Here is a 19,450-nt window from a genome sequence, read left to right on the forward strand (position 1 = left end):
CTAGTGTCTGGTTATGGCTGTGGGTGAGAAGCTTGGCCTGAGCTCTAGGAAGACTGAATAGTCTGGGTTTCAGGGATCTGACATCTTGATTTTGCCATCTTCAGTTCTAGAAGGGATTGACATTGTCTGGGAAAGAACTGGCATGCAGTTTTGGTGGTTCTCCTGGACTTTTGTCTCCAGCTCTACGAGGAGAGGGCAGCCATGACCAGGAGGGCCTTTGTATAATACATTCATCTTCTGTACCAATCACATCCCTTTTATTTATTTCTCACATTTATATTACTGCCTGCTTGAACTAGGAAGCCCTCTTGCAGTCACTCATGCCTTAGTACCCACCTGTGTGGATTGTTGCAACATGTTGTACCCTTGACCAAGCTACAAGTGGTTCAAAATACAGCTATCTAAATAACTATAACTCTTTTGGGTGTTTATAAAGCCATAAATAATTTGGGGGGCGGGGGGTTGACAGGCTTGGTATACAATTGGTTCCATGTTGCTGGTTAGTTGCCAGTATGTTTGTTTAGTTGCCTTCCTTGATGTGCGTCTTTTATTTAATGTCAATTTTGTCCTTTTGTTACTTTTACTTACTTACTTGATGATACTGTATTTAGAATCTTTTCATGATTGAGATGACATAAGCATTGATTAACAAATAAATAGGTATTAAAATGTTTTAAAAGGTTGCTAAGTGAGACAGTTGTTAAGTGAGTTTTGCTCCATTTTACGACCTTTGTTGTCACCGTGGTTAAGCGAATAACTGCAGGTGTTAAAGTTAGAAACACAATTGTTAAGTGAATTTGGCTTCCCTGTTGATTGCGTGTCAGAAGGTCACAAAAACAATCACATGACCCCAGGACACTGCAACCATCAAAAATATGAACCAGCTGATGAGCATCTGGATTTTGATCATCTGACCATGGGGGATGTTGCAACAATTGTTAATGTGAAAAATGATCATAAATGGTCCCTATTCTGGCTGCTGTCTCCACTTCAACAGAGAATGAGCGTATCAGGTAAGAACCAACGCCCATTTTCAGTGTCATTTTAACTTTGAATGGCCACTAAATGGAACTGTTGTAAGTCGAGGGCAAACTGTACTTTTGAAGCAAATGTAGGGGAACAAAATAGTTTGTTGGCAATGCATATTTACCAATTCCTTTCTCTAATTCCTAGGTATGGGATTATGAGACAGGTGATTTTGAGCGCACCCTGAAAGGCCACACAGATTCTGTGCAGGATATTTCCTTCGACCATAGTGGCAAGCTACTGGCCTCTTGTTCTGCAGATATGACCATCAAGCTATGGGACTTCCAAGGCTTTGAGTGCATCAGAACCATGCATGGTAAGGAATTGTTTTAAAAAAATCATTAGCAATAGTTAGATGAAATTAAAAACTAGGTATATACCTCTTCTCTGTTCTGATGATGTTGTGAACAAGAAGACATCACATTCAAGATATTTGTCCCAAGGCTTAGTCCTCACATAGAGCTTGATTACCCATGTATTGGAGTGTTTTGTGTAGCAAGGAGTACTCACATCCTTAAAACCTTTTTCATGCAGTAGTATCTTCTCCACATGAACATCATAGTTTTATCTTAAGCTCCTCTCCAATGTATTAGCAGATTATTTTCTAGGGTGGAGCAAAACATAGGGAGACATGACTCACAGCCCTAACATATGCAGTTCATGCATATGTTAATCACTCTTGTCACTAATCTGCTATGTTGCCCGGTGTATTTTGTTTTCTTACTACTGGCTGCTTACAATTTAACTTTGCTGTACTCTACTGGTATTAAAATGTTACAGGTTTCGTTGCAGTATAATACGTTGAGTGGGAGCAAAAGGCTGTAATGCTTACTGTTTGTTTACTATCTGATGCCGTTGCAACTCAGTCACCATGGGAAGCATCCATTTTGGTTCATTTTTGCTATTGTGGTGTATTCAAAAGCAAAGAAATTGTTTCTCTCTTCAGTTCTTTGAATCAAAAACTTGCCTGTTCTCCATTTCAGAACTGTGGCTGAGAGGCATTCAGAAATATTATTTTTGCTTCCTGACTGTGTCTTTAAAGAGCCCCAATAGGCAGAACATGTTTCTGAAAACAAGTTTATGGCTTCTGGAGGAAGTTGAGTAGCAGTGTTTCTAGCCCAGGGGCAGAAAATGTTTGCTATTTTTCAAAAAGAGCAGCTAAAAATTGTAGCTAACATCCACAAACTTTCTCCCTGGGGATAAAGTGAGTGAAGAGAAGAGATGGTTACCCTCCAAGTGTTGTGATTTTAACCCAATTCCTGCCAGCCTTAGCCAGCATGAGCAACAGCTAAGATTCCTCTTTTCTATGCACTGATGAGATTACCTAGCCTGATAATTAAATGTCTGCAGGGAACCCTCCAAGCTTAGAAAATGCCAAGAACTTTTAGCAGCGTGCATAATTTTATATTTCCGTAATCCTCCTTTCCACTTTAGCAGTTCTGTGTCCTCTTTGGGGTTTCCAGCCCATGATTATTCAGCTACCCTCTTCCAGGCCTGCAGTGACCTTTTTTGAATGTGACAATCAATTTTTGCTATTCAAAATATAACCATCCTTCCCCGGTGCCCATTCAGATGGCGTAGCTTTGATTACAGAGTCAAAGAATAGATGGTCTTGAGGACTGGGAAAAAAAACTGTTTATAGGTTGCCTGAAGTCAAGGGTGCCACTTGTCCTTTTTTAATTTCTGTAGCAATCTTTCTTTCATTTAAAATACTTGGGGGTTCTGGCAGGAGGCCGCTCCCTTGCTATTTCCCCATTCTTTCAATATCTGCAAGGTTACAGCCTTAGGGGCTGTGGCTAGTCGTCACTTATAAAGCCCTTCATGGTATTGGACCTGGGTACTTGAGAGACCGCCTGCTGCCAATTACCTCCCAAAGACCCATTAGATCCCACAGATTAGGCCTCCTCCGGATTCCATCTACTGGCCAATGTCGTCTGGCTACTACCCGGAGGAGGGCCTTCTCTGTGGCTGCTCCGGCCCTCTGGAACGAACTCCCCGCGGAGATTCGGACCCTCACCTCCCTCCAGGCTTTCCGTAAAGCCGTTAAAACCTGGCTGTGCCGGCAGGCCTGGGGTTGACGAGTTCCCTTCCCCTCCTCGAATTGTGTGACTGTTGATTGTTTTTAAATTCTTCTCTGTATCTTGTTTGTTGTGTTACCTTGTTTGTACTCCCCCCCCCCCTTTCTGGGTTTGTTAGCCGCCCTGAGTCCCTTCGGGGAATAGGACGGCATATAAATGCAATAAACCTTCAAACCTTCAAACCTCCTTGCTCAAGTACCTTGGGTGAAAATGTGTATTCTTGAGGTTGAATTAGTATACCACAATTATTCCTCAGAAGCTGTGCAACAAACCATTCTATATAACAGCCAGGCAATTGCCAAAGCATACTATGTGTTTTTTTCCCCAGCATCCCATCTTGTTTGCTTCTTGAGGATTATCATATGGTAGCATGATGACTGAGATTGATGGCAGTTATAAGCTGGCACATCTGGAGGGGCACCCAGATGGGCACTTAGGTGCCATACAGAATTGTGCGAAGGGGTGAATTTAATAATGGTATTCATATACATTGTGACAAAAGGAACGTAATGTTTGCTTTCTTTTTTTCCCTCCCCCTCTAGGACATGATCATAATGTTTCTTCAGTAGCCATCATGCCCAATGGGGATTATATAGTATCTGCTTCGAGGGATAAAACCATCAAAATGTGGGAAATTCAAACAGGGTAAGAGCTTGCAGATACATTTATATGAAGACGAAACTATGCGCCTTTAGACGTGCCTTTTAGGAAATGAGATGAACATTGCAGATGAACCATTGGCTTGGTAGTGGGAAAACGGCATTTCATACAGAAAAACTCCAGATTGAATTCTTAGCATCTCTTAAGTTAACAGGATCAAGAGGCAGGTAATTGGGAAGACCAGTCTGTAGTAGTATGTACTTGGATTTTTTTTTTACATTTCCAACAGTTTGGGGACATATTGCTAAACGTTTTAACCAATCTTGGCGGGGGGAGGGGGTGCCACATATAGAACATTTTATAAAGATTCTCTTTATATGATGTGGCCAATGTCAATTTCCAAATTTCTCTCCCAAAGTAACCCAGGCACATACTACCACATGTAGTGTAAAAAAGTAAGGAAATTTTGGATACAAATGTGGTTAGAAAAATTGGTTAGACAAGGTAGAGAATTCAAACCAGAATCAACTTCTATTAGGCATTATACCAGGTGGCTATGATAAAGGGAAGACCAGTCTGATGCAGAAGCAACAAAGCTGTTCATCAGATGAAGATACAAAGTTTTCTTTGGTTGCCCAATCAGATGACCTTAAACACATGACTGACCTGTGGTTGGGTTAGGATACCACACAACCAAATCTGTTTAAAATACGTGCCAACCTGTTCATGGCTTCCTGGTTCTCCTGGAATATCGGAAGGCAAAGTATTTTCTTTGTCAACACAAACTTCCATATTGATTGTGTAATACCACACACCAGGGCCTCTGTTTGCTCCTGGAGACAACATACTGAACACTCACCTTTGGTCACGCCCTTTCCAATATTTCATAACGTGGATTCCTGCTGTATTATCGCCTTAAGCAGAAGGTTCACTAGGAACTTAAGTGAAGAAGATGTTGGATAGCCATTTGTCTGAAATGGTATAAGGTTTCCTGCCTAGGCAGTGGGTTGGACTAGAAGACCTCCAAGGTCCCTTCCAACTCTGCAATTGTATTGAACACACCAATCTGTGTAGCCAGTGTGGCTGTTACATTTTAGCACAGGGATGACCAAGTGAGAAATAAAGGCAAATTGTCTCTATAAAGCTCTGGGCTAAGTCTGGTGACATTCTTCCTCCCTCTCCCCTACTTTTTTTCTTACGCCACTGTGATACTGAAATTCTGTTCAGGGAGGAAAACATATTGATTTAATGTAATGTCTGAAAACCTTGTACTTTTGTAAATCAGAGGGGAAAAAACCGTTCAGTGCATGGAGAGTGATCGTGTTCATTCAGCTCAACATTGAAATCACCTGGCTTTGTACTTCATCCTGGTTGTCTCAATTTTAAAACATGGCCCTTGGCTTTCCGCACAGAAACCAGGTGTTGCCTTCAACCTGCGGTGCTAGGTTGCTCAATTCCGATTTAACAACTTTGTACTATATAAGCCCAGCTCTTCTCATTTGTCTCATAGGCTGTAGCCCAGTGTGATACCAACATTTCTTTAGACTTGCAAGGAAAGTGATCTCAGTTTTCCCGTCTTTCTCCAGTGTTGGGTTTTGGATACTTTCTGTATTCTGGTCTGATATTGGTGGCTGTCCTGGAAAACCTCCGAGACCATTTTATGCCCCTACTCAGATCATTATTTCTTTAACTTCTCTCTCCCACCCACCCCCAATTGCCTTGTTGTCTGCTTATTCAAAATCCCCATAGTCTTCCCAACCCAGTTTAATAACAAAAATCTCTAAATTGGCAAGACACTACAGGTTAGCTCTTGGGGGGGGGGGGGAATCCTGCAGCCACCTGAACTGTTCTCAGACCACCCATTTTATTGGTTCCATTCTCTGTAGCAATCTTGTACTGATGAGGCATGTCTTCTTTCCTGTGAACAGCTACTGTGTGAAGACTTTCACGGGGCATCGAGAATGGGTCCGCATGGTACGACCTAACCAGGATGGCACGCTGATTGCCAGCTGTTCTAATGACCAGACCGTGCGTGTCTGGGTGGTAGCAACAAAGGAGTGCAAAGCTGAACTTAGAGAACATGAGCATGTAGTAGAGTGTATTTCCTGGGCTCCCGAGAGCTCTTATTCCACCATATTGGAAGCTACAGGATCTGAGGTGAGAGATTCCACTTTGAGAAACATCCTTATTGGTTTTGCAAACTTTTCCACTTGAGAGTTTGACATGCTTTGGATTTTCTTCCAAGGGAAATCTTATTTATCTTCTTTTTATGACTATGACCCATTACTTGCTGTTTATATGTACACCGTGAACTTATGCACCAGAGACAAGTTCCTTGTGTGTCCAGTCACACTTGGCCAATAAAGAATTTATTCTATTCTATTCTAATTTATTCTATTCTATTCTAATTTATTATTATGTTATATGGGAAATGTTTTCCATTGCAAGCAGGATGGGTGATATCAGATTGTCTGAATATGTTTTTGTGAATCATACAAGTAGTCCTTGACTTAAGACCCCAACTGGGACTGGAATTTCCCTTATAAGTTGATGCAGTCATAGAGTGAGTGATGACATGACCGGACCTGATTTTACTACCAATGTTACCGTGGCCATTAAGCAAACCACATGGTCATTAATTGAATCCAGCTTCCCAAATTGACTTTGCTTTGTTGGAAGCCAACTGGGAAGGTTGCAGATCATGATCACATGACCCTCAAGAGGCTGCAACTGTTGTGAATGTAAGCCAGTTGCCAAGCAACCAAATTGCAATTCCAGTAGTGTGACTGTCTTTGAGGACGAGTCAGAAGTTACTCTTTCTCGACTGTTGTAACTTCAGACCTGTGTAAAGCAAATGGTCATAAGTTGAGGACTACCTGTACTATTGATGCATTGCAATATAATTATATAATCTCATTGAGGAATTGTGGAAGCTATAGGGTTAAAACATTTAGAGCAGGGATGGGGAACTATGGCCCTTTTATGACTTGTGGACTTCAACTCCCAGAATTGCTGAGCCGGCCATGCTGGCTCAGGAATTCTGGGAGTTGAAGTCCATAAGGGGGCCATAGTTCCCCACCTCTGATTTAGAGGAATAAATAGCATCAAATTGGGGAAGTCTGGGCACAGCCCTGCTACTTTGGGAGATTACCCTTGTTTTAAGGTAGGTGGTGGAATTTGTTTTTTCATTTGCAGTATTTTTTTCCTGTAAAAAAAAATGCTATTAATGTTTATTCAAACCATTGAATAATGTTTCAGGAGAGTGATATCAATGTTTGTTCAAAATCATTTGTAATTCCCTACTTTCAACTATAGGTCATGGTTAACAAAACAGGCACAAGACACCCCCTCCCTCCACAAACAAACAAACAAACAAAATTCTGACCACTTATAAAAGCTATATGAATTATGCCATGGTGTATCTGTCTTCTTTCATAGACTCAACAATTAAGATTACAGTAAAGGTTTTTTAAAAATGACTAAATTCAAATACAGAACAGTGACAAGTTGGTCATTTGGCCCGCAGAGGGATTGTTAACGCTGTCTGTCCTTAGGTTTTTAGCTTTAGCATTTCAGTGAAGCATCAATAAAACGTAACCGAATGCCTCTAAGGAGATTCTGAGTAGGCCCACCACCGAGAAGTAACCTCTGGCCATAGTATACAAAGGGCCTTAAGTACGAGGCTCTGAATCATGAAATAAATGACCTACTCCTCATCTACGGGGCAGAAGATCGGCAGCAGAAGCTCTTCATGTTGCTTTCCAACCCGTTGGAAGTGAGTGCAAGGGAGCCGTTGCTTCTCCTCAGTGTTTTTTTCCAAATAAACCACATCACGTTATCCTCAGTCTCACACTTACTAGGGCGTGAAGGCAAAGAGCTTGGTAAGAGAAGGACCAAAAGGCTGGATTTTTAATTTGTTTGTTAGTTTGATTTCAATAGCCACCCATCTCTGCCAATTGACTCTGGATATGGTGAAAGTGGGTTGATGTAGTGATAGCTTGGCCACATTACTACATTTTGGGTCAATTACTGCTTGGCCTGAGAATCTGACTACACTCCTAGGGCAGTGTTTCTCAACCTTGGCAACTTGAAGATGTCTGGACTTCAATTCCCAGAATTTCCCAGCCAGCGAATGCTGGCTGGGGAATTCTGGGAGTTGAAGTCCGGACATCTTCAAGTTGCCAAGGTTGAGAAACACTGTCCTAGGGAACCATAACTGCATTGCAGTGCATTTACTATAGCAGATGTAAGCAGTGTGTGACGTTTGTGTTTGTAATGCATCTCTCACCATCCTAACCCATCCTACAGTACCATCACCATTTTGTCTCCCCTTTCTGTGAATAAAGACACGCAGAGGAGGCTTCTGGGTTTTATTCCTATCCATGCCAACTTCTTTGCGAAAATTCATTTACTAAATGACTGGAGATTCTCAATCATCCGGGTCATGGTTGTCCCAAAGGTGCTTTTTTTTTCAAGAGGCGACTGGATTTCCTAGTTTTTCTTTGAAGACGTTTCGCTTCTCATCCAAGGAGCTTCTTCAGCTCTGACTGGATGATGGGGAATGCAAGGATTTATATTCCATTTATATTTATATTCCATTCCCCACCATCCAGTCACGAGCTAAAGAACTGAAGAAGCTTCTTGGATGAGAGGCAAAACGTTTTGAAGGAAAAAAAGCCAAGGGAAAAAACCAAGAAAGTCCAGTTGCCTTTAGGAAAATCACCTTTGAGTAATTTACTAGGGATTTGGGGGTTTTTTTGGCGTAAACATTTAGAATGGCGCCATAAAAGGATTACCACCAGTTTGCCTTTACTGTGATCAGAATTGAAACTTTTTCAGTCTCTAAAAAGGATAGCCATGCATTCCTATGGTGGTCATTTCTCTCAGCTGACCTTATTTTTTCTCCCCAGGCCTGTGCTGGCTCAATTCTGGAATGATAACCACCAGCCTCCAGGGCCGAAGAAAATGTTAGATTCCCAATATCTGTTTACTAAGACCTTATTCCAGCTTTGCTTTTAAAAGGGGCCACGCAGTCAACAGGGGGAAGAGAATGTTCTAGCAAACCTCATATTTTGACTGAACGTAAATCAGCCTTTCCCAGGGTGGATCCTCTGTTTGAGAGCCTCCCTTGAAAAATTCCAAGTCAGCATTGCAAGCATTTCTGGAGGGAACCCACTTGTGGAATGCTGGTTTTAAAGAGTAGCCTTGTGTGTCTGAAGTTCTGTTTTTAATCTCTGACATTTAAGAGTAAATGATATGGTCAGGTGCCCCAGGCTTTCTTCTCCAGCATGCCAACAATTATGACCTGGATGCTACTTAAGTGTCTTTAATGTTTCATGTCCTGTTTATGCTGGATTTCTACATGTTATCTTAAAGGAGCCTCTTAATCCGTTCTTGTGAACCTCTAAATTAAGGTCCACGGGCCACATCCGGCCCATGGGGGTGCTTAAATGTGGCCTGGCTTGGAAACAGCGAAGAACCGGCCTGTAGTGCCTCTGTCAGTGAAAATGGGCTCCCGAGTTCCGTTTCTGGCTGTGACTGCCTCCTGCCACCCTCTGCCAGCGAAAACAGAGCTCGGGAGCTCAGTTTGACACCCCTGCTCTAACTGAATTGGATCTCCTTGAGTAAAGGAGAAAAGAGGCAAATTAGGGAGGCCTTACCATTGATGAATGGAAGATGGTGCATGATACAAATGATATCTTCCCCATTGTGTCTGAACAGAAGAACCGCTCCGTTCTGGTGCAGAGTTGTTTCAGATAGAATAGATTGATGGCATCTTATTTTTAGATCTGCTGAAAAGAAATCCCCAAGTAGTTACCCTAATATTGACCACAACCCTTCAATTTGGATGTTAAAAAGCTGAAGGGGGAAAGATACATTCTGAAGATCAATGGAAACTCCTCTCAACATGGTGCTGTCAGATACCTTGGGTGTTGTGGATCTAACTCACATGAGGACAACCGAGTCAAGGATTATATCGTTCTCGACAAGAAAAAAAATGAGTGAATTATTACATTTGATCTATTTTTGAGACTCAAGAGTTATTCAAGTCAGGTTCTTCCACTAACTGGCAGGAAAAAAAAACCCAAACACAGCGATTCTTAACACGGGCAAAATTATAATACCTAGTCTGGCTGTGGGACATCTTCAAACCATCTTCCTCTCAGTTCTAGAATCACTTCTCCTCAACAGGTCTTCTCTGTTAATGAAAACAGCCCCCAACCAATAAAGGCAGAGTTATCAGTTCGTTAAGTGTAAATGAAGAAAAGAAACACTGCACTGAAGTTTACGATGGAGCCATATTTCGTTAAATTGGACAGATTTCCTGGGTTGGGTTTTTTTAAATTGATAATTTCTGTTCATTGGCTGAACCTTAAGTAGCTGTGTTCTCCTTTTATTTTATTTCTCTACCTCTGTTCCTCCCAGAGGATGCTTGAGCAGTTTGCGAGCGAATAATAAGAAAGTCCTACATGCAACCATCATGAAAAAAAACAACAATGAACACAGTATAAAGATTTTTAAAAAAGAACAAAATTCATTCAATAAAACAGAAAAGCAAAATAACAGGCAGTTATTTGGTCCAGGCACCCATCTTGAGCATTGAAGCTTGGTATAGATTTTCCTTACAACTGGGGGCAACTATGCTTCTAGTGGCAGGTTAAAGTCACGGAAAGCACCCAGTTATGCATGTCTTCATTTGGAAGAAGCAATACCTTCTGCCACAGGGAACATTTTCCTAATCCCTGGGTCTGAAACCCTCCTGTCAACAGGATCTCTGACTTAGAAAGGCACAAGATTCATTAGAAAAGAGATTGACTTGAATCTCATGAGGATGACACAGTCTCCAGACAGTCAACTTCCAGTGGCTCTGGATAGACAACTCAAGCGAAATCTCCCATTAGAAACACTCTGGGGAGAGTCCTACACATAGGAATAAAACTTCCACTGAACCTATATTTCATAACCCACTGAGCTGTTGTAACAAGGTTTCATGGTCAGTGGTGTCAAAAGTTGCTGAGGTAAAATCTCAAGAAAATTGAAGAATGTAGGTTGTGTGCAGGCACCACCTTTTTCTCTTGTTTCCCCTCCACCTCTCTTGTTCTCTCTGTCTTGTTCTTTCTCTCTTGTTCTCCCTCCCTCCCCCTCTCTCTCACACACACATTTTTGTGTCACTTCAAGCTAATCCATTTACGGTCTGTGTAAATACATTCAGACAAGCAAGAGTCATAGGTGTATTTACATCTGCTGAGGCCGGTCCAATTTAACCATCTCTGGTGGATCCTGGCAGCCATGACGGGCAAGGATTCAGAACATACGAAGTTGGCCTGGCATTTTGCCCCTTTTCTGTGATTGCAGTAATTGAATGAATGCTCTCAATTCTCACCAAAGAACAAACCTCCTTATGCTTTCAACACAATCTGCATTGACATCTAATTTACAGTAACTCTGTCTTACTCAAAATTTCTGTGTGCGTAACTCTGCTGTTTCTGCATTCAAGTTGTATTCATCCTGGATATCTGGAAGGGAAAAACATTTTGAGCTTCACATAAGTTTCTACATTGTTGACTTACTTCATACAGAATGACTTAATTTTTACAAAATAATTCTTTTTTTTTCTTCCTTCCCCTACAGACTAAGAAGAGTGGTAAGCCTGGGCCTTTCCTGCTTTCTGGATCTAGAGACAAGACCATTAAGATGTGGGACATTAGTACTGGCATGTGCCTTATGACTCTTGTAAGTTCCCTGAATATCCTTTGCTCTGTTCATCTGCTTTGCAACTCTGCCTAGTTGCTACACGAGGGAATAGATTTGCGCCTCTTACGGGGTGAGCTCAGGCATTCTCTGAGGAATCCAAGCGCACACATCAGAATAAATAGAATTGGGAGAGCTTGAAGGAAGAACAGAAAAACAGGTTACCATTTCCACCCAAGAAGCTCAGCGTGCTGTTAATTCTAGCCTAGAGCCAATTTTGGGGCAAGGAGCAACACGATCTGAACTCTGGATTTCAGATTTGTGTTCTTCCTACCCAGATGTCCCATCGGTGATCTGCTTGTGATTTTGGGCTTTTTCTATTTTCACTTAAAAGGTGGGCCATGATAACTGGGTACGTGGTGTCCTGTTCCACTCTGGTGGTAAATTTATTTTGAGCTGTGCCGATGACAAGACCTTACGTGTCTGGGACTACAAGAACAAAAGATGCATGAAGACTCTTAACGCGCATGAACATTTTGTTACCTCGTTGGGTATGTATATGCATTAAGCGGGTGCAAGGAAATTCCAGTTATTTCTTTAATCGTTGGCATACATATTAATCACAGGTTCCCACCCCCTCCCTCTTAGAGGGAGCTGCTCTTGCTGATCATCACCTCAGGAGAACAGTCAGCCTTTATTTTATTTGTTTCCTGGTTGTTATTATTCCATCGCTAAGTTGTGTCCGACTTGGCAAGCCCCTGGGCCATAGCATGCCAGGCTCCCCTGCCCTCCACTGTCTCCTGCCCAGATCTGTGCCCACTGCACCGATGACGCTGTCTAACCATCTCATCCTCCACTGTCCCCTTCTCCTTTTGCCTTCCATCTTTCCCAACATCAAAATCTTTTTTCAGTGAGTCCACTCCTCTCATTTGGTGGGCAAATGGTTTGAGCTCCATTCCCTCCCCCCCAAAATCAAAAATCCCAACACTGGAAGTTTTTAAGAAGAGATTGGACAACCATTTGTCTGAAATGGTATAGGGTCTCCTGCTTGAGCACCTGGAAGACTTCCAAGGTCCCTTCCAACTCTTGTTATTTTGTAATCTGGTACCCTTTCTTGCTGCCCATAGCATTTTTGGAATACTGTACCTATGGCAGACTGGTGTTACATCTCCAGGAGTCTTAAGGCTGGAAGGGAAACAGTTCCTGGGAGGAAGCAAAGGAAGCATGTCTTTATCCGTTGCTTAAGAAAAGGAATTGTAACTGTTGGGAACCCTGGTAGGAAGATGTCTGTGGAGCTTCTCTGTCATCCAGGTCATCATATATCTCAGGGGTGTCAAACTCACATCGTCATGATGGCGTTTTGTAACGTATAGGGACTCCCCCCCCCCTTCGCTAAACCGGGTGTGGGTGTGGCCAGCACGTGACGCAACCGGCCCATAGGCCGGGAATTTGACAGCCCTGATCTATCTCCAGTCTACAACACAGTCCTTTCAGCAGTTCCACCCATTTGCACCACTCATGATAACCTTGATGACACAGATAAACCTCCAGGTGGCCTTAACAACTCTCTAAAAGAAGGCAGATGACCAGCTGTCTGCAAGGAGTATGAATCTTTCCATCCCTCACCATCCAGTCAGAGCTGAAGAAGCTTCTTGGATGAGAAGTGAAACGTCTTCAAAGAAAAAACAAGGAAGCCCAGTTGCCTCTTGAAAAGAATAAAAAAAGCACCTTTGGGACATGATAGGAAGAGGCAGCTTATATTAGCATCAGCCTTGTGTGTTTTCATATTCCATTTGTTTGATTTGTAGCATTTGATACATAACTTGGCAGTAGTGTCTGCAGTCCAAAGAACCTTATAAGAGAGATGCACGGCAGGCTTCAGACTCATTTCTGAATTGCTTAGGGTCCAGCACAGAGCTTGTAGGAGCTTGCCTGCCTGCGTTCTCACTTGTTGTTCTTGTTTAACTAAATCTGAATGGAGCGTATAAACTTTGCTTTATTGGCAAGCACTTGGCCTTCACCTTAAAGGAATGACTTCAAATCTCTGTAAACCTGGAAGTGAAGAACAGTAAAGAAATATTTGGCCTGGGACACCCAGAGGCGCTTTTTTCTCAAGAGGCGACTGGATGTTTCACTTCTCATCCAAGAAATTTCTTCAGCTCTGACTGGAGGGTGGGGAATGGAACATAAATATAAATGGCATATAAATCTTTCCATTCTTCACCCTCCAGTCAGAGCTAAAGAAACGTCTTTTATGAGAAACGAAGCATCTTCAAAGAAAAACAAGAAGGTCCAGTTGCTTTATGAAAAAGCACCTTTGGGACAACGGTGAACCTGGATGACTGAGAGTCTCCATAGACATATCTCTGGGACAGTAGCTCAACCTTTTAAGATATGTGGACTTCAACTCCCAGAATTCCACAGCCAGCAAATTCCTCAGTCAGCAAAGCTTTAAGACGTGTGGACTTCCAACTCCCAGAATTCCTGAGTCCACACGTCTTAAAGTTGCCAAGGTTGGAGACCCCTGCTTTAGGAGTTACCTGTTATTAATGTAATTAAACATTGATTAATGTTTTATATAAGAAATGACAGTATTTCATTTCATTCAGTAGTCCTTTTAAAAAATTGCCTGACCTAATTTTAATTTCGTGCAGATATGAGGCGTTGGATCACATTCCAAATGATATCAGTTCATAAGCTTTAAAATTCAGTTTCTGTAGAATTACCCTATGCCTACTAGCCTTTTTCTTTTCTTTTTCCCCTTCTTCCTTGCAGATTTCCACAAGACAGCACCCTATGTGGTCACCGGCAGCGTAGATCAAACAGTAAAAGTCTGGGAGTGCCGTTGATTGGATTTACATCTGACCCCCTCCCTCCCCTTCCTCTCCCTCTGGATGCACTCGGATACCATGGTTACCCATTGAGCTCTGTTTAAAATAAATATTGTCCTTTCATGTAAATTATTCTGGATGTAGATTGAGCTTATTAAATGTTACACACAAAGTATTCATGCATGGTGAATCCAAATTGTATACTGTAAATTTACATACGTTGTCTAGAAGTACCATAGGTTTAAGAATTTGGGCTGGCATTGGTCACATCAGACCTAAGAAGGCAAAAGCCGGTTGGTTGAATTAGGGGCACTTAAACTGGTGACAGCAAAATCATTCTGTACTGGATAAGCTGAATCCCCGACTCTACTGTTGGTGGTGCCTATTTACTAAGTGACTCATAACGGGGGTTCTTTTTGGGGGCGGCTGGGTGGCGGGAGGGTTATTTCAGAAACACGTATCTCTGTAACATCACTTAAGTATGCTTAAGAAATCTAAAGATACTAGATTTAAAACAAAGCTGCAACTTAGAATCTTAAATGTAATTAATGGAAACAAATAAAATTTCTGGTTTTTTTTCCCCCCCTGTCATGGTATTTGCCAAATCAATAGGATATATATTTATTTTGGTTTCCTATCACGTTTAAAAGAAGAAGAAGAAAGTTAGTATGTTCATACTAACAGGCTGCAAAATAGGAAGAGAACCTTGGTATGATGTGTGTGTATTTTTTTTCTCCACAATTTGTTTGTCAAGACATCCTTGCGTTCTACCACGTGTAGCTTCACGCAAAACCCATTATAGGAGGCTGCTAGTCTTGCTCTTCCTTAGCTACTACTTGGAGCAGTCAGATGTGAATCTCCCAGTTGACTCCTGAGGGTTCAGTCAATGCCGTCTCTCGGTTGGCTTTCATTATGGTTTCAGATTCGTGCAAAGCCAACTGTAGGGAAAGCCATCATCCCTCTTCCAACCCCCCCCCCCCAAAAAAAAAGCTGCTGGAGGTTTATTAAGTGGGGCAATTCTTCACTCCCATCCTTTTTCCAGTTAGTAACTTCTCAAAGCAAGCAGTCCCGCATTTTGGAATGTTTTGTGGAGAACGTAGCAAGCTCTTATTACGACACAAATTCCTGTTACAGCAAATGAAAAACAGTGATATGCTAACAGACAGCTTGCAAGTTTTTAGATCAGTATCTCTCAACCTTAGTCACTTTAAGATGAGTGGACTTCAACTCCCAGAATTCTGGGAGTTGAAGTCCATTCATCTTAAAGTGACTTAAGGTTGAGAAACACTGATCTGAATCATTTCACAACCACCTTTTGCTCCTTAAAGCCAACCTATTCTCGAGGAAATACGGGCTACAGTCCTATTTCAATATGGAAAATGGGGAGACATTTTTTTTTAATGTTGATATCTTAAATAGATGTACTTACTCTATTTCTTAGCATTATGGCTCAACTGCTGGTTTACTCCCCATAAAGTCTAATTTTTAACTAATGAGGCCAATCTTTTTTCTACCCCCCAATCCCCTACATATTAATGTAGCAAGCTGCCAGTTGGACCTATTTTAAAAGAAATGGTGATTTGCTTTTCTTTGTTCCATGACTTATTAACTAACAACAGCAAAAAGAGCAAAAATATGTCCCTTTAAAACACAAGTCACAGAAGCATTGGAGGATTGAAATGCAGGCCAAGAGAAAAGGAAGTTCCATCACAAATATTGGTTCACCCCACTGATTTTTTTTTTCTGTGTGTGTTTGTGTGTGTGTGTGTGTTGATGGCATTTCGGTTTCTTATCCAGGAACTAGGTGACCAAAGGTACCTCCAGAATAGTGGCTGGATGTGGTTCTGCCATTTTGTGGTCAAAAAGAACTTCCTGTTTGTAGACATTGGATATTGGAGGTTTTCTATTTTAAAGCAAGATGGCGCTTTTTTTTTGAGCATATAAACAATTCCTGCTAACAGCTGAAAAATATTTCTTGGCCAGATGCAGTGACTCTTAATAGTTTTTTTTTTTAAGTGGAAGTAACTGTACTTACATAATCAGTGAAACAAGGGTACCTTACTAATGGGAGCTTACCACTATTGTGTTTTTCTACAGAAACAGCAAATAGAAATCGAAGCCAAATGCCTCCCCACCCCACCCCCTATTTATTTGGGGGCAAAGGAACTTGCAAATTTGCCCCTTAAATTAATAAGTCCATCATCAGTAAAGCATTCTCAGGGATGGTTATGGGTTTAACTAGTTAACTAAGCCACGTTTTTTTTTTCCAACACAAAACCAAATGGGGGAGGAAAAAAAATTGTTCACCATTGAAGCATTTGGTCATTTCGATGATGGGCAAAGTGGCTACAAAATGCCAGATTCCTGTACAGACGGTTCTCTGGTGTCCGTTCAGTCGCAGGCAGTTTTTCTTGAACCATTCCAGAACTGCAGGAGCTGAGGCTGTGCCCGTGGAAAGTCCTAGATCCAGGTTTTTTTTTCGTTGAGGTTTTTTGGTTCTTTCACCTGAAAAAAAGTGCATACTTTTATTTTCCTTTTTTTTTGGGTGGTGGTGGTGGTTTGAACACAATCCAAAAACTTAAGTCAAGAGTGTCCAATTTTGGCAACTTTAAAACCCCTGGACTTCAACTCCCAGAATTCTGGGAGTTGAAGTCCACCGGTTTTAAAAAGTTGACCAAAATGAGATACCCTTGACTGGAGTCTTGGAACAATCTGCACTTTACACTTTTTTTTTGTTTTTGTTTTCAAAGCCGTCCTACTTTGGTGTGTGGTGTGACCAATGATGTGCCCAGAGCACTAATAAAAATTTTAAAAAAATAAAAATAAAAATAAAACCACAAAATACTAGTTGCTAGCAAGTTGTCAAGAGCTGTGGAGAACTGTAGTCTATTGAAAGCTTTTTTGGCGATTGCTTCACTGTCCTCCCCTTTCTCCTCATCCCCCGTATCCCTTTCCCCCTCTCTTCTGTCTGCTGCTCTTTCTGTTTTGCCTCTTCCCTTCCTTTATGTCAGTCGAAGAGTTGGTCAAATCGTCCTTAAACGGCCTTTTCTCGTTCCTCTCTCTGCCTCTCTTCCCGTGACTCCACAACCCCCCGATCCATCGAAAGCGATTGAAAAACGATAATATTTTTTGCCTTGGGTTTGGCACACGGTTGTGGCTTGAAAATCCTGAAATGCATTTGAGAATGTAAAATGGGCCGAATTTGAGAGAGAAAAAAATCCTGAAATGCATTTGAGAATGTAAAATGGGCCGAATTTGAGAGAGAAAAAAATCCTGAAATGCATTTGAGAATGTAAAATGGGCCGAATTTGAGAGAGAAAAAAATCCTGAAATGCATTTGAGAATGTAAAATGGGCCGAATTTGAGAGAGAAAAAATCCTGAAATGCATTTGAGAATGTAAAATAGACCGAATTTGAGAGAGAAAAAAACGACACCTCCATTTATGATTTCAGAGTTAATGTATTTTTAAAAAATATCCCCACGGTACTAGCTACTATAAATCTCTCTTGATGATGGTGTATAAAGTTAGCCAAAGTGATTGGGGAGGAAATAGGATAAGGTTGATTTTTTTTAAAAAAAATGTGGAACTGGATTTAACAAGTCACAACTGAATATTAAGTCGGTTTCCCCTTCCTTCTTTTCTCTCTCTCTCTGTCCTTGTAACTGCTTTCTTGTCCTAAGCACAGCCTTTGAATTTTTCCAAAGTTCTTTCTGGAAGTAATTAGCAAAAAATTGTCCACGTTTTAGAAGTTTGATCCTGACACTGACAAGACACAAGTCTTTCTCCGTCTCTCTTTTTTTTTTCAATCCAGTAAGAGCGATGTAGAAATTGCTATTGGAAAATGTTTCTCCTCACCCCACCCCACCCCCGAATGTAGGAGTTAACTGAAGATATTGACACGATTAAAATTTAAGAAAAAAAAAAACCAGTAAAGGAATGTATATAATACTGCTCTGTGTTTTACAGTAAGATTTGTTGCTCTCAGACTGTGTAAAACAAAATTTATTCATGTTTTCTGCCTATTAAAACAAAAATCTTATTGTACCAATTGGTAAACTATTAAATGAATATAAAACTAAACGTGTTTCTCTTTTGTTTAGGTGCAGAAAAAGATTGGATGAGCTTACGGCTTGCCATCCGTGCTTGCTGTTAAGGGGGAAAAGCAGATGTAAAATGGTCTTGAGCGTCAATATTGATCTGAGCTGTGAAGCCATGTGGTTGTGTTAATGGAGGGGAGATAATGACTCGGGACGGGCAGGCAGCTGAATGAGTTTGGGTTGCACGCACTTCCTTGCCGTCAGGAGTGGCGCTCCTCTTCACCCACTGCTGACATTTTTATTTACACACCATCCTCCGAGGGAGGCCAGAGTTGAGGGGATCCAGAATGCCACTTTTGGCATCGGGCATCAACTTTGACTTCTTCTTTCGGGTGGGAAATTGAGCCCGTCTGCGCCTTACCTATCTGGGCTGCCAAAATTTGATTCTTCCGCACCAAAGAGCACATCTGAGGCCTTTGGAGAAGGTGATGGTGGTGATCCTCCTCCTCATCCCACCATTATATAATGATCCTGCCTGAGCAGCGTGGTGGAGGTAGTGGTGAAGATGCTGCCCTTCCAACCTGGAAGGTTGAGAGTTCAATCCTAGGCAGCGACAGATGTTTCTCTAGCCGGGTGCAAAGAGAAAATGCCTGCTGTGAACTCTGCTTAGGTGTCAAGAAGGTCATCCGGCCAGTAAATGCTCGGCTCCATTCAGTTGCTTGACTCCACCCCTAAGCAAGGGATTATAGCAGTGTTTCTCAACCTTGGCCACTTGAAGATGTCCGGACTTCAACTCCCAGAATTCCCCAGCCAGCGAATGCTGGCTGGGGAATTCTGGGAGTTGAAGTCCGGACATCTTCAAGTGGCCAAGGTTGAGAAACACTGGATTATAGGGTCATAAAAAGAAATATGATTCTGCCTCCTATTTTCCTTACAACAGCCCCCCTACCCCTCCCCATGGGTTGAGGGAGAACTACAGGTCAGAGTCTCCCAGTTAATAGCCCATCACCTTCACCACTACGCAAAACTGCCTTTGAAATATGCACAAATAGCCCCCATAAGCCTCCAGAAATGCTAAGAACTTTACAGGTAGTCTTTGCTTAATGATTGGTTGTTTCACAACCACAATTACAACAGGTGCTTCATGGCCTGTAAAAGCCCCACTGCATGAGACAGCCGCCTGT

The 19,450-nt window shown here is 41.8% G+C and overlaps 1 protein-coding gene across 3 annotated transcripts in view; it reads left to right on the forward strand.

Moving 5' to 3' along the window:
• The window catches only part of PAFAH1B1 (platelet activating factor acetylhydrolase 1b regulatory subunit 1), a 58,361-nt gene extending 40,564 nt beyond the window's left edge, over window positions 1-17,797 (forward strand). For all 3 annotated transcript variants that reach the window (XM_087717183.1, XM_087717184.1, XM_087717185.1), the window contains 6 exons: window positions 1,174-1,342; window positions 3,647-3,749; window positions 5,633-5,861; window positions 11,337-11,438; window positions 11,791-11,947; window positions 14,172-17,797. In XM_087717183.1, the coding sequence (XP_087573309.1) occupies window positions 1,174-1,342; window positions 3,647-3,749; window positions 5,633-5,861; window positions 11,337-11,438; window positions 11,791-11,947; window positions 14,172-14,245 (834 nt within the window). In that variant the 3' untranslated portion in view covers window positions 14,246-17,797. The remainder of the gene's footprint in view (window positions 1-1,173; window positions 1,343-3,646; window positions 3,750-5,632; window positions 5,862-11,336; window positions 11,439-11,790; window positions 11,948-14,171) is intronic.
• The last annotated feature ends 1,653 nt before the right edge of the window (window positions 17,798-19,450 follow it).

Source organism: Thamnophis sirtalis, unplaced genomic scaffold, assembly GCF_051295495.1.
Source record: "Thamnophis sirtalis isolate CommonGarterSnake01/CBP01778 unplaced genomic scaffold, rThaSir2_p1.2 scaffold_6, whole genome shotgun sequence".
Classification (NCBI taxonomy): domain Eukaryota; kingdom Metazoa; phylum Chordata; class Lepidosauria; order Squamata; family Natricidae; genus Thamnophis; species Thamnophis sirtalis.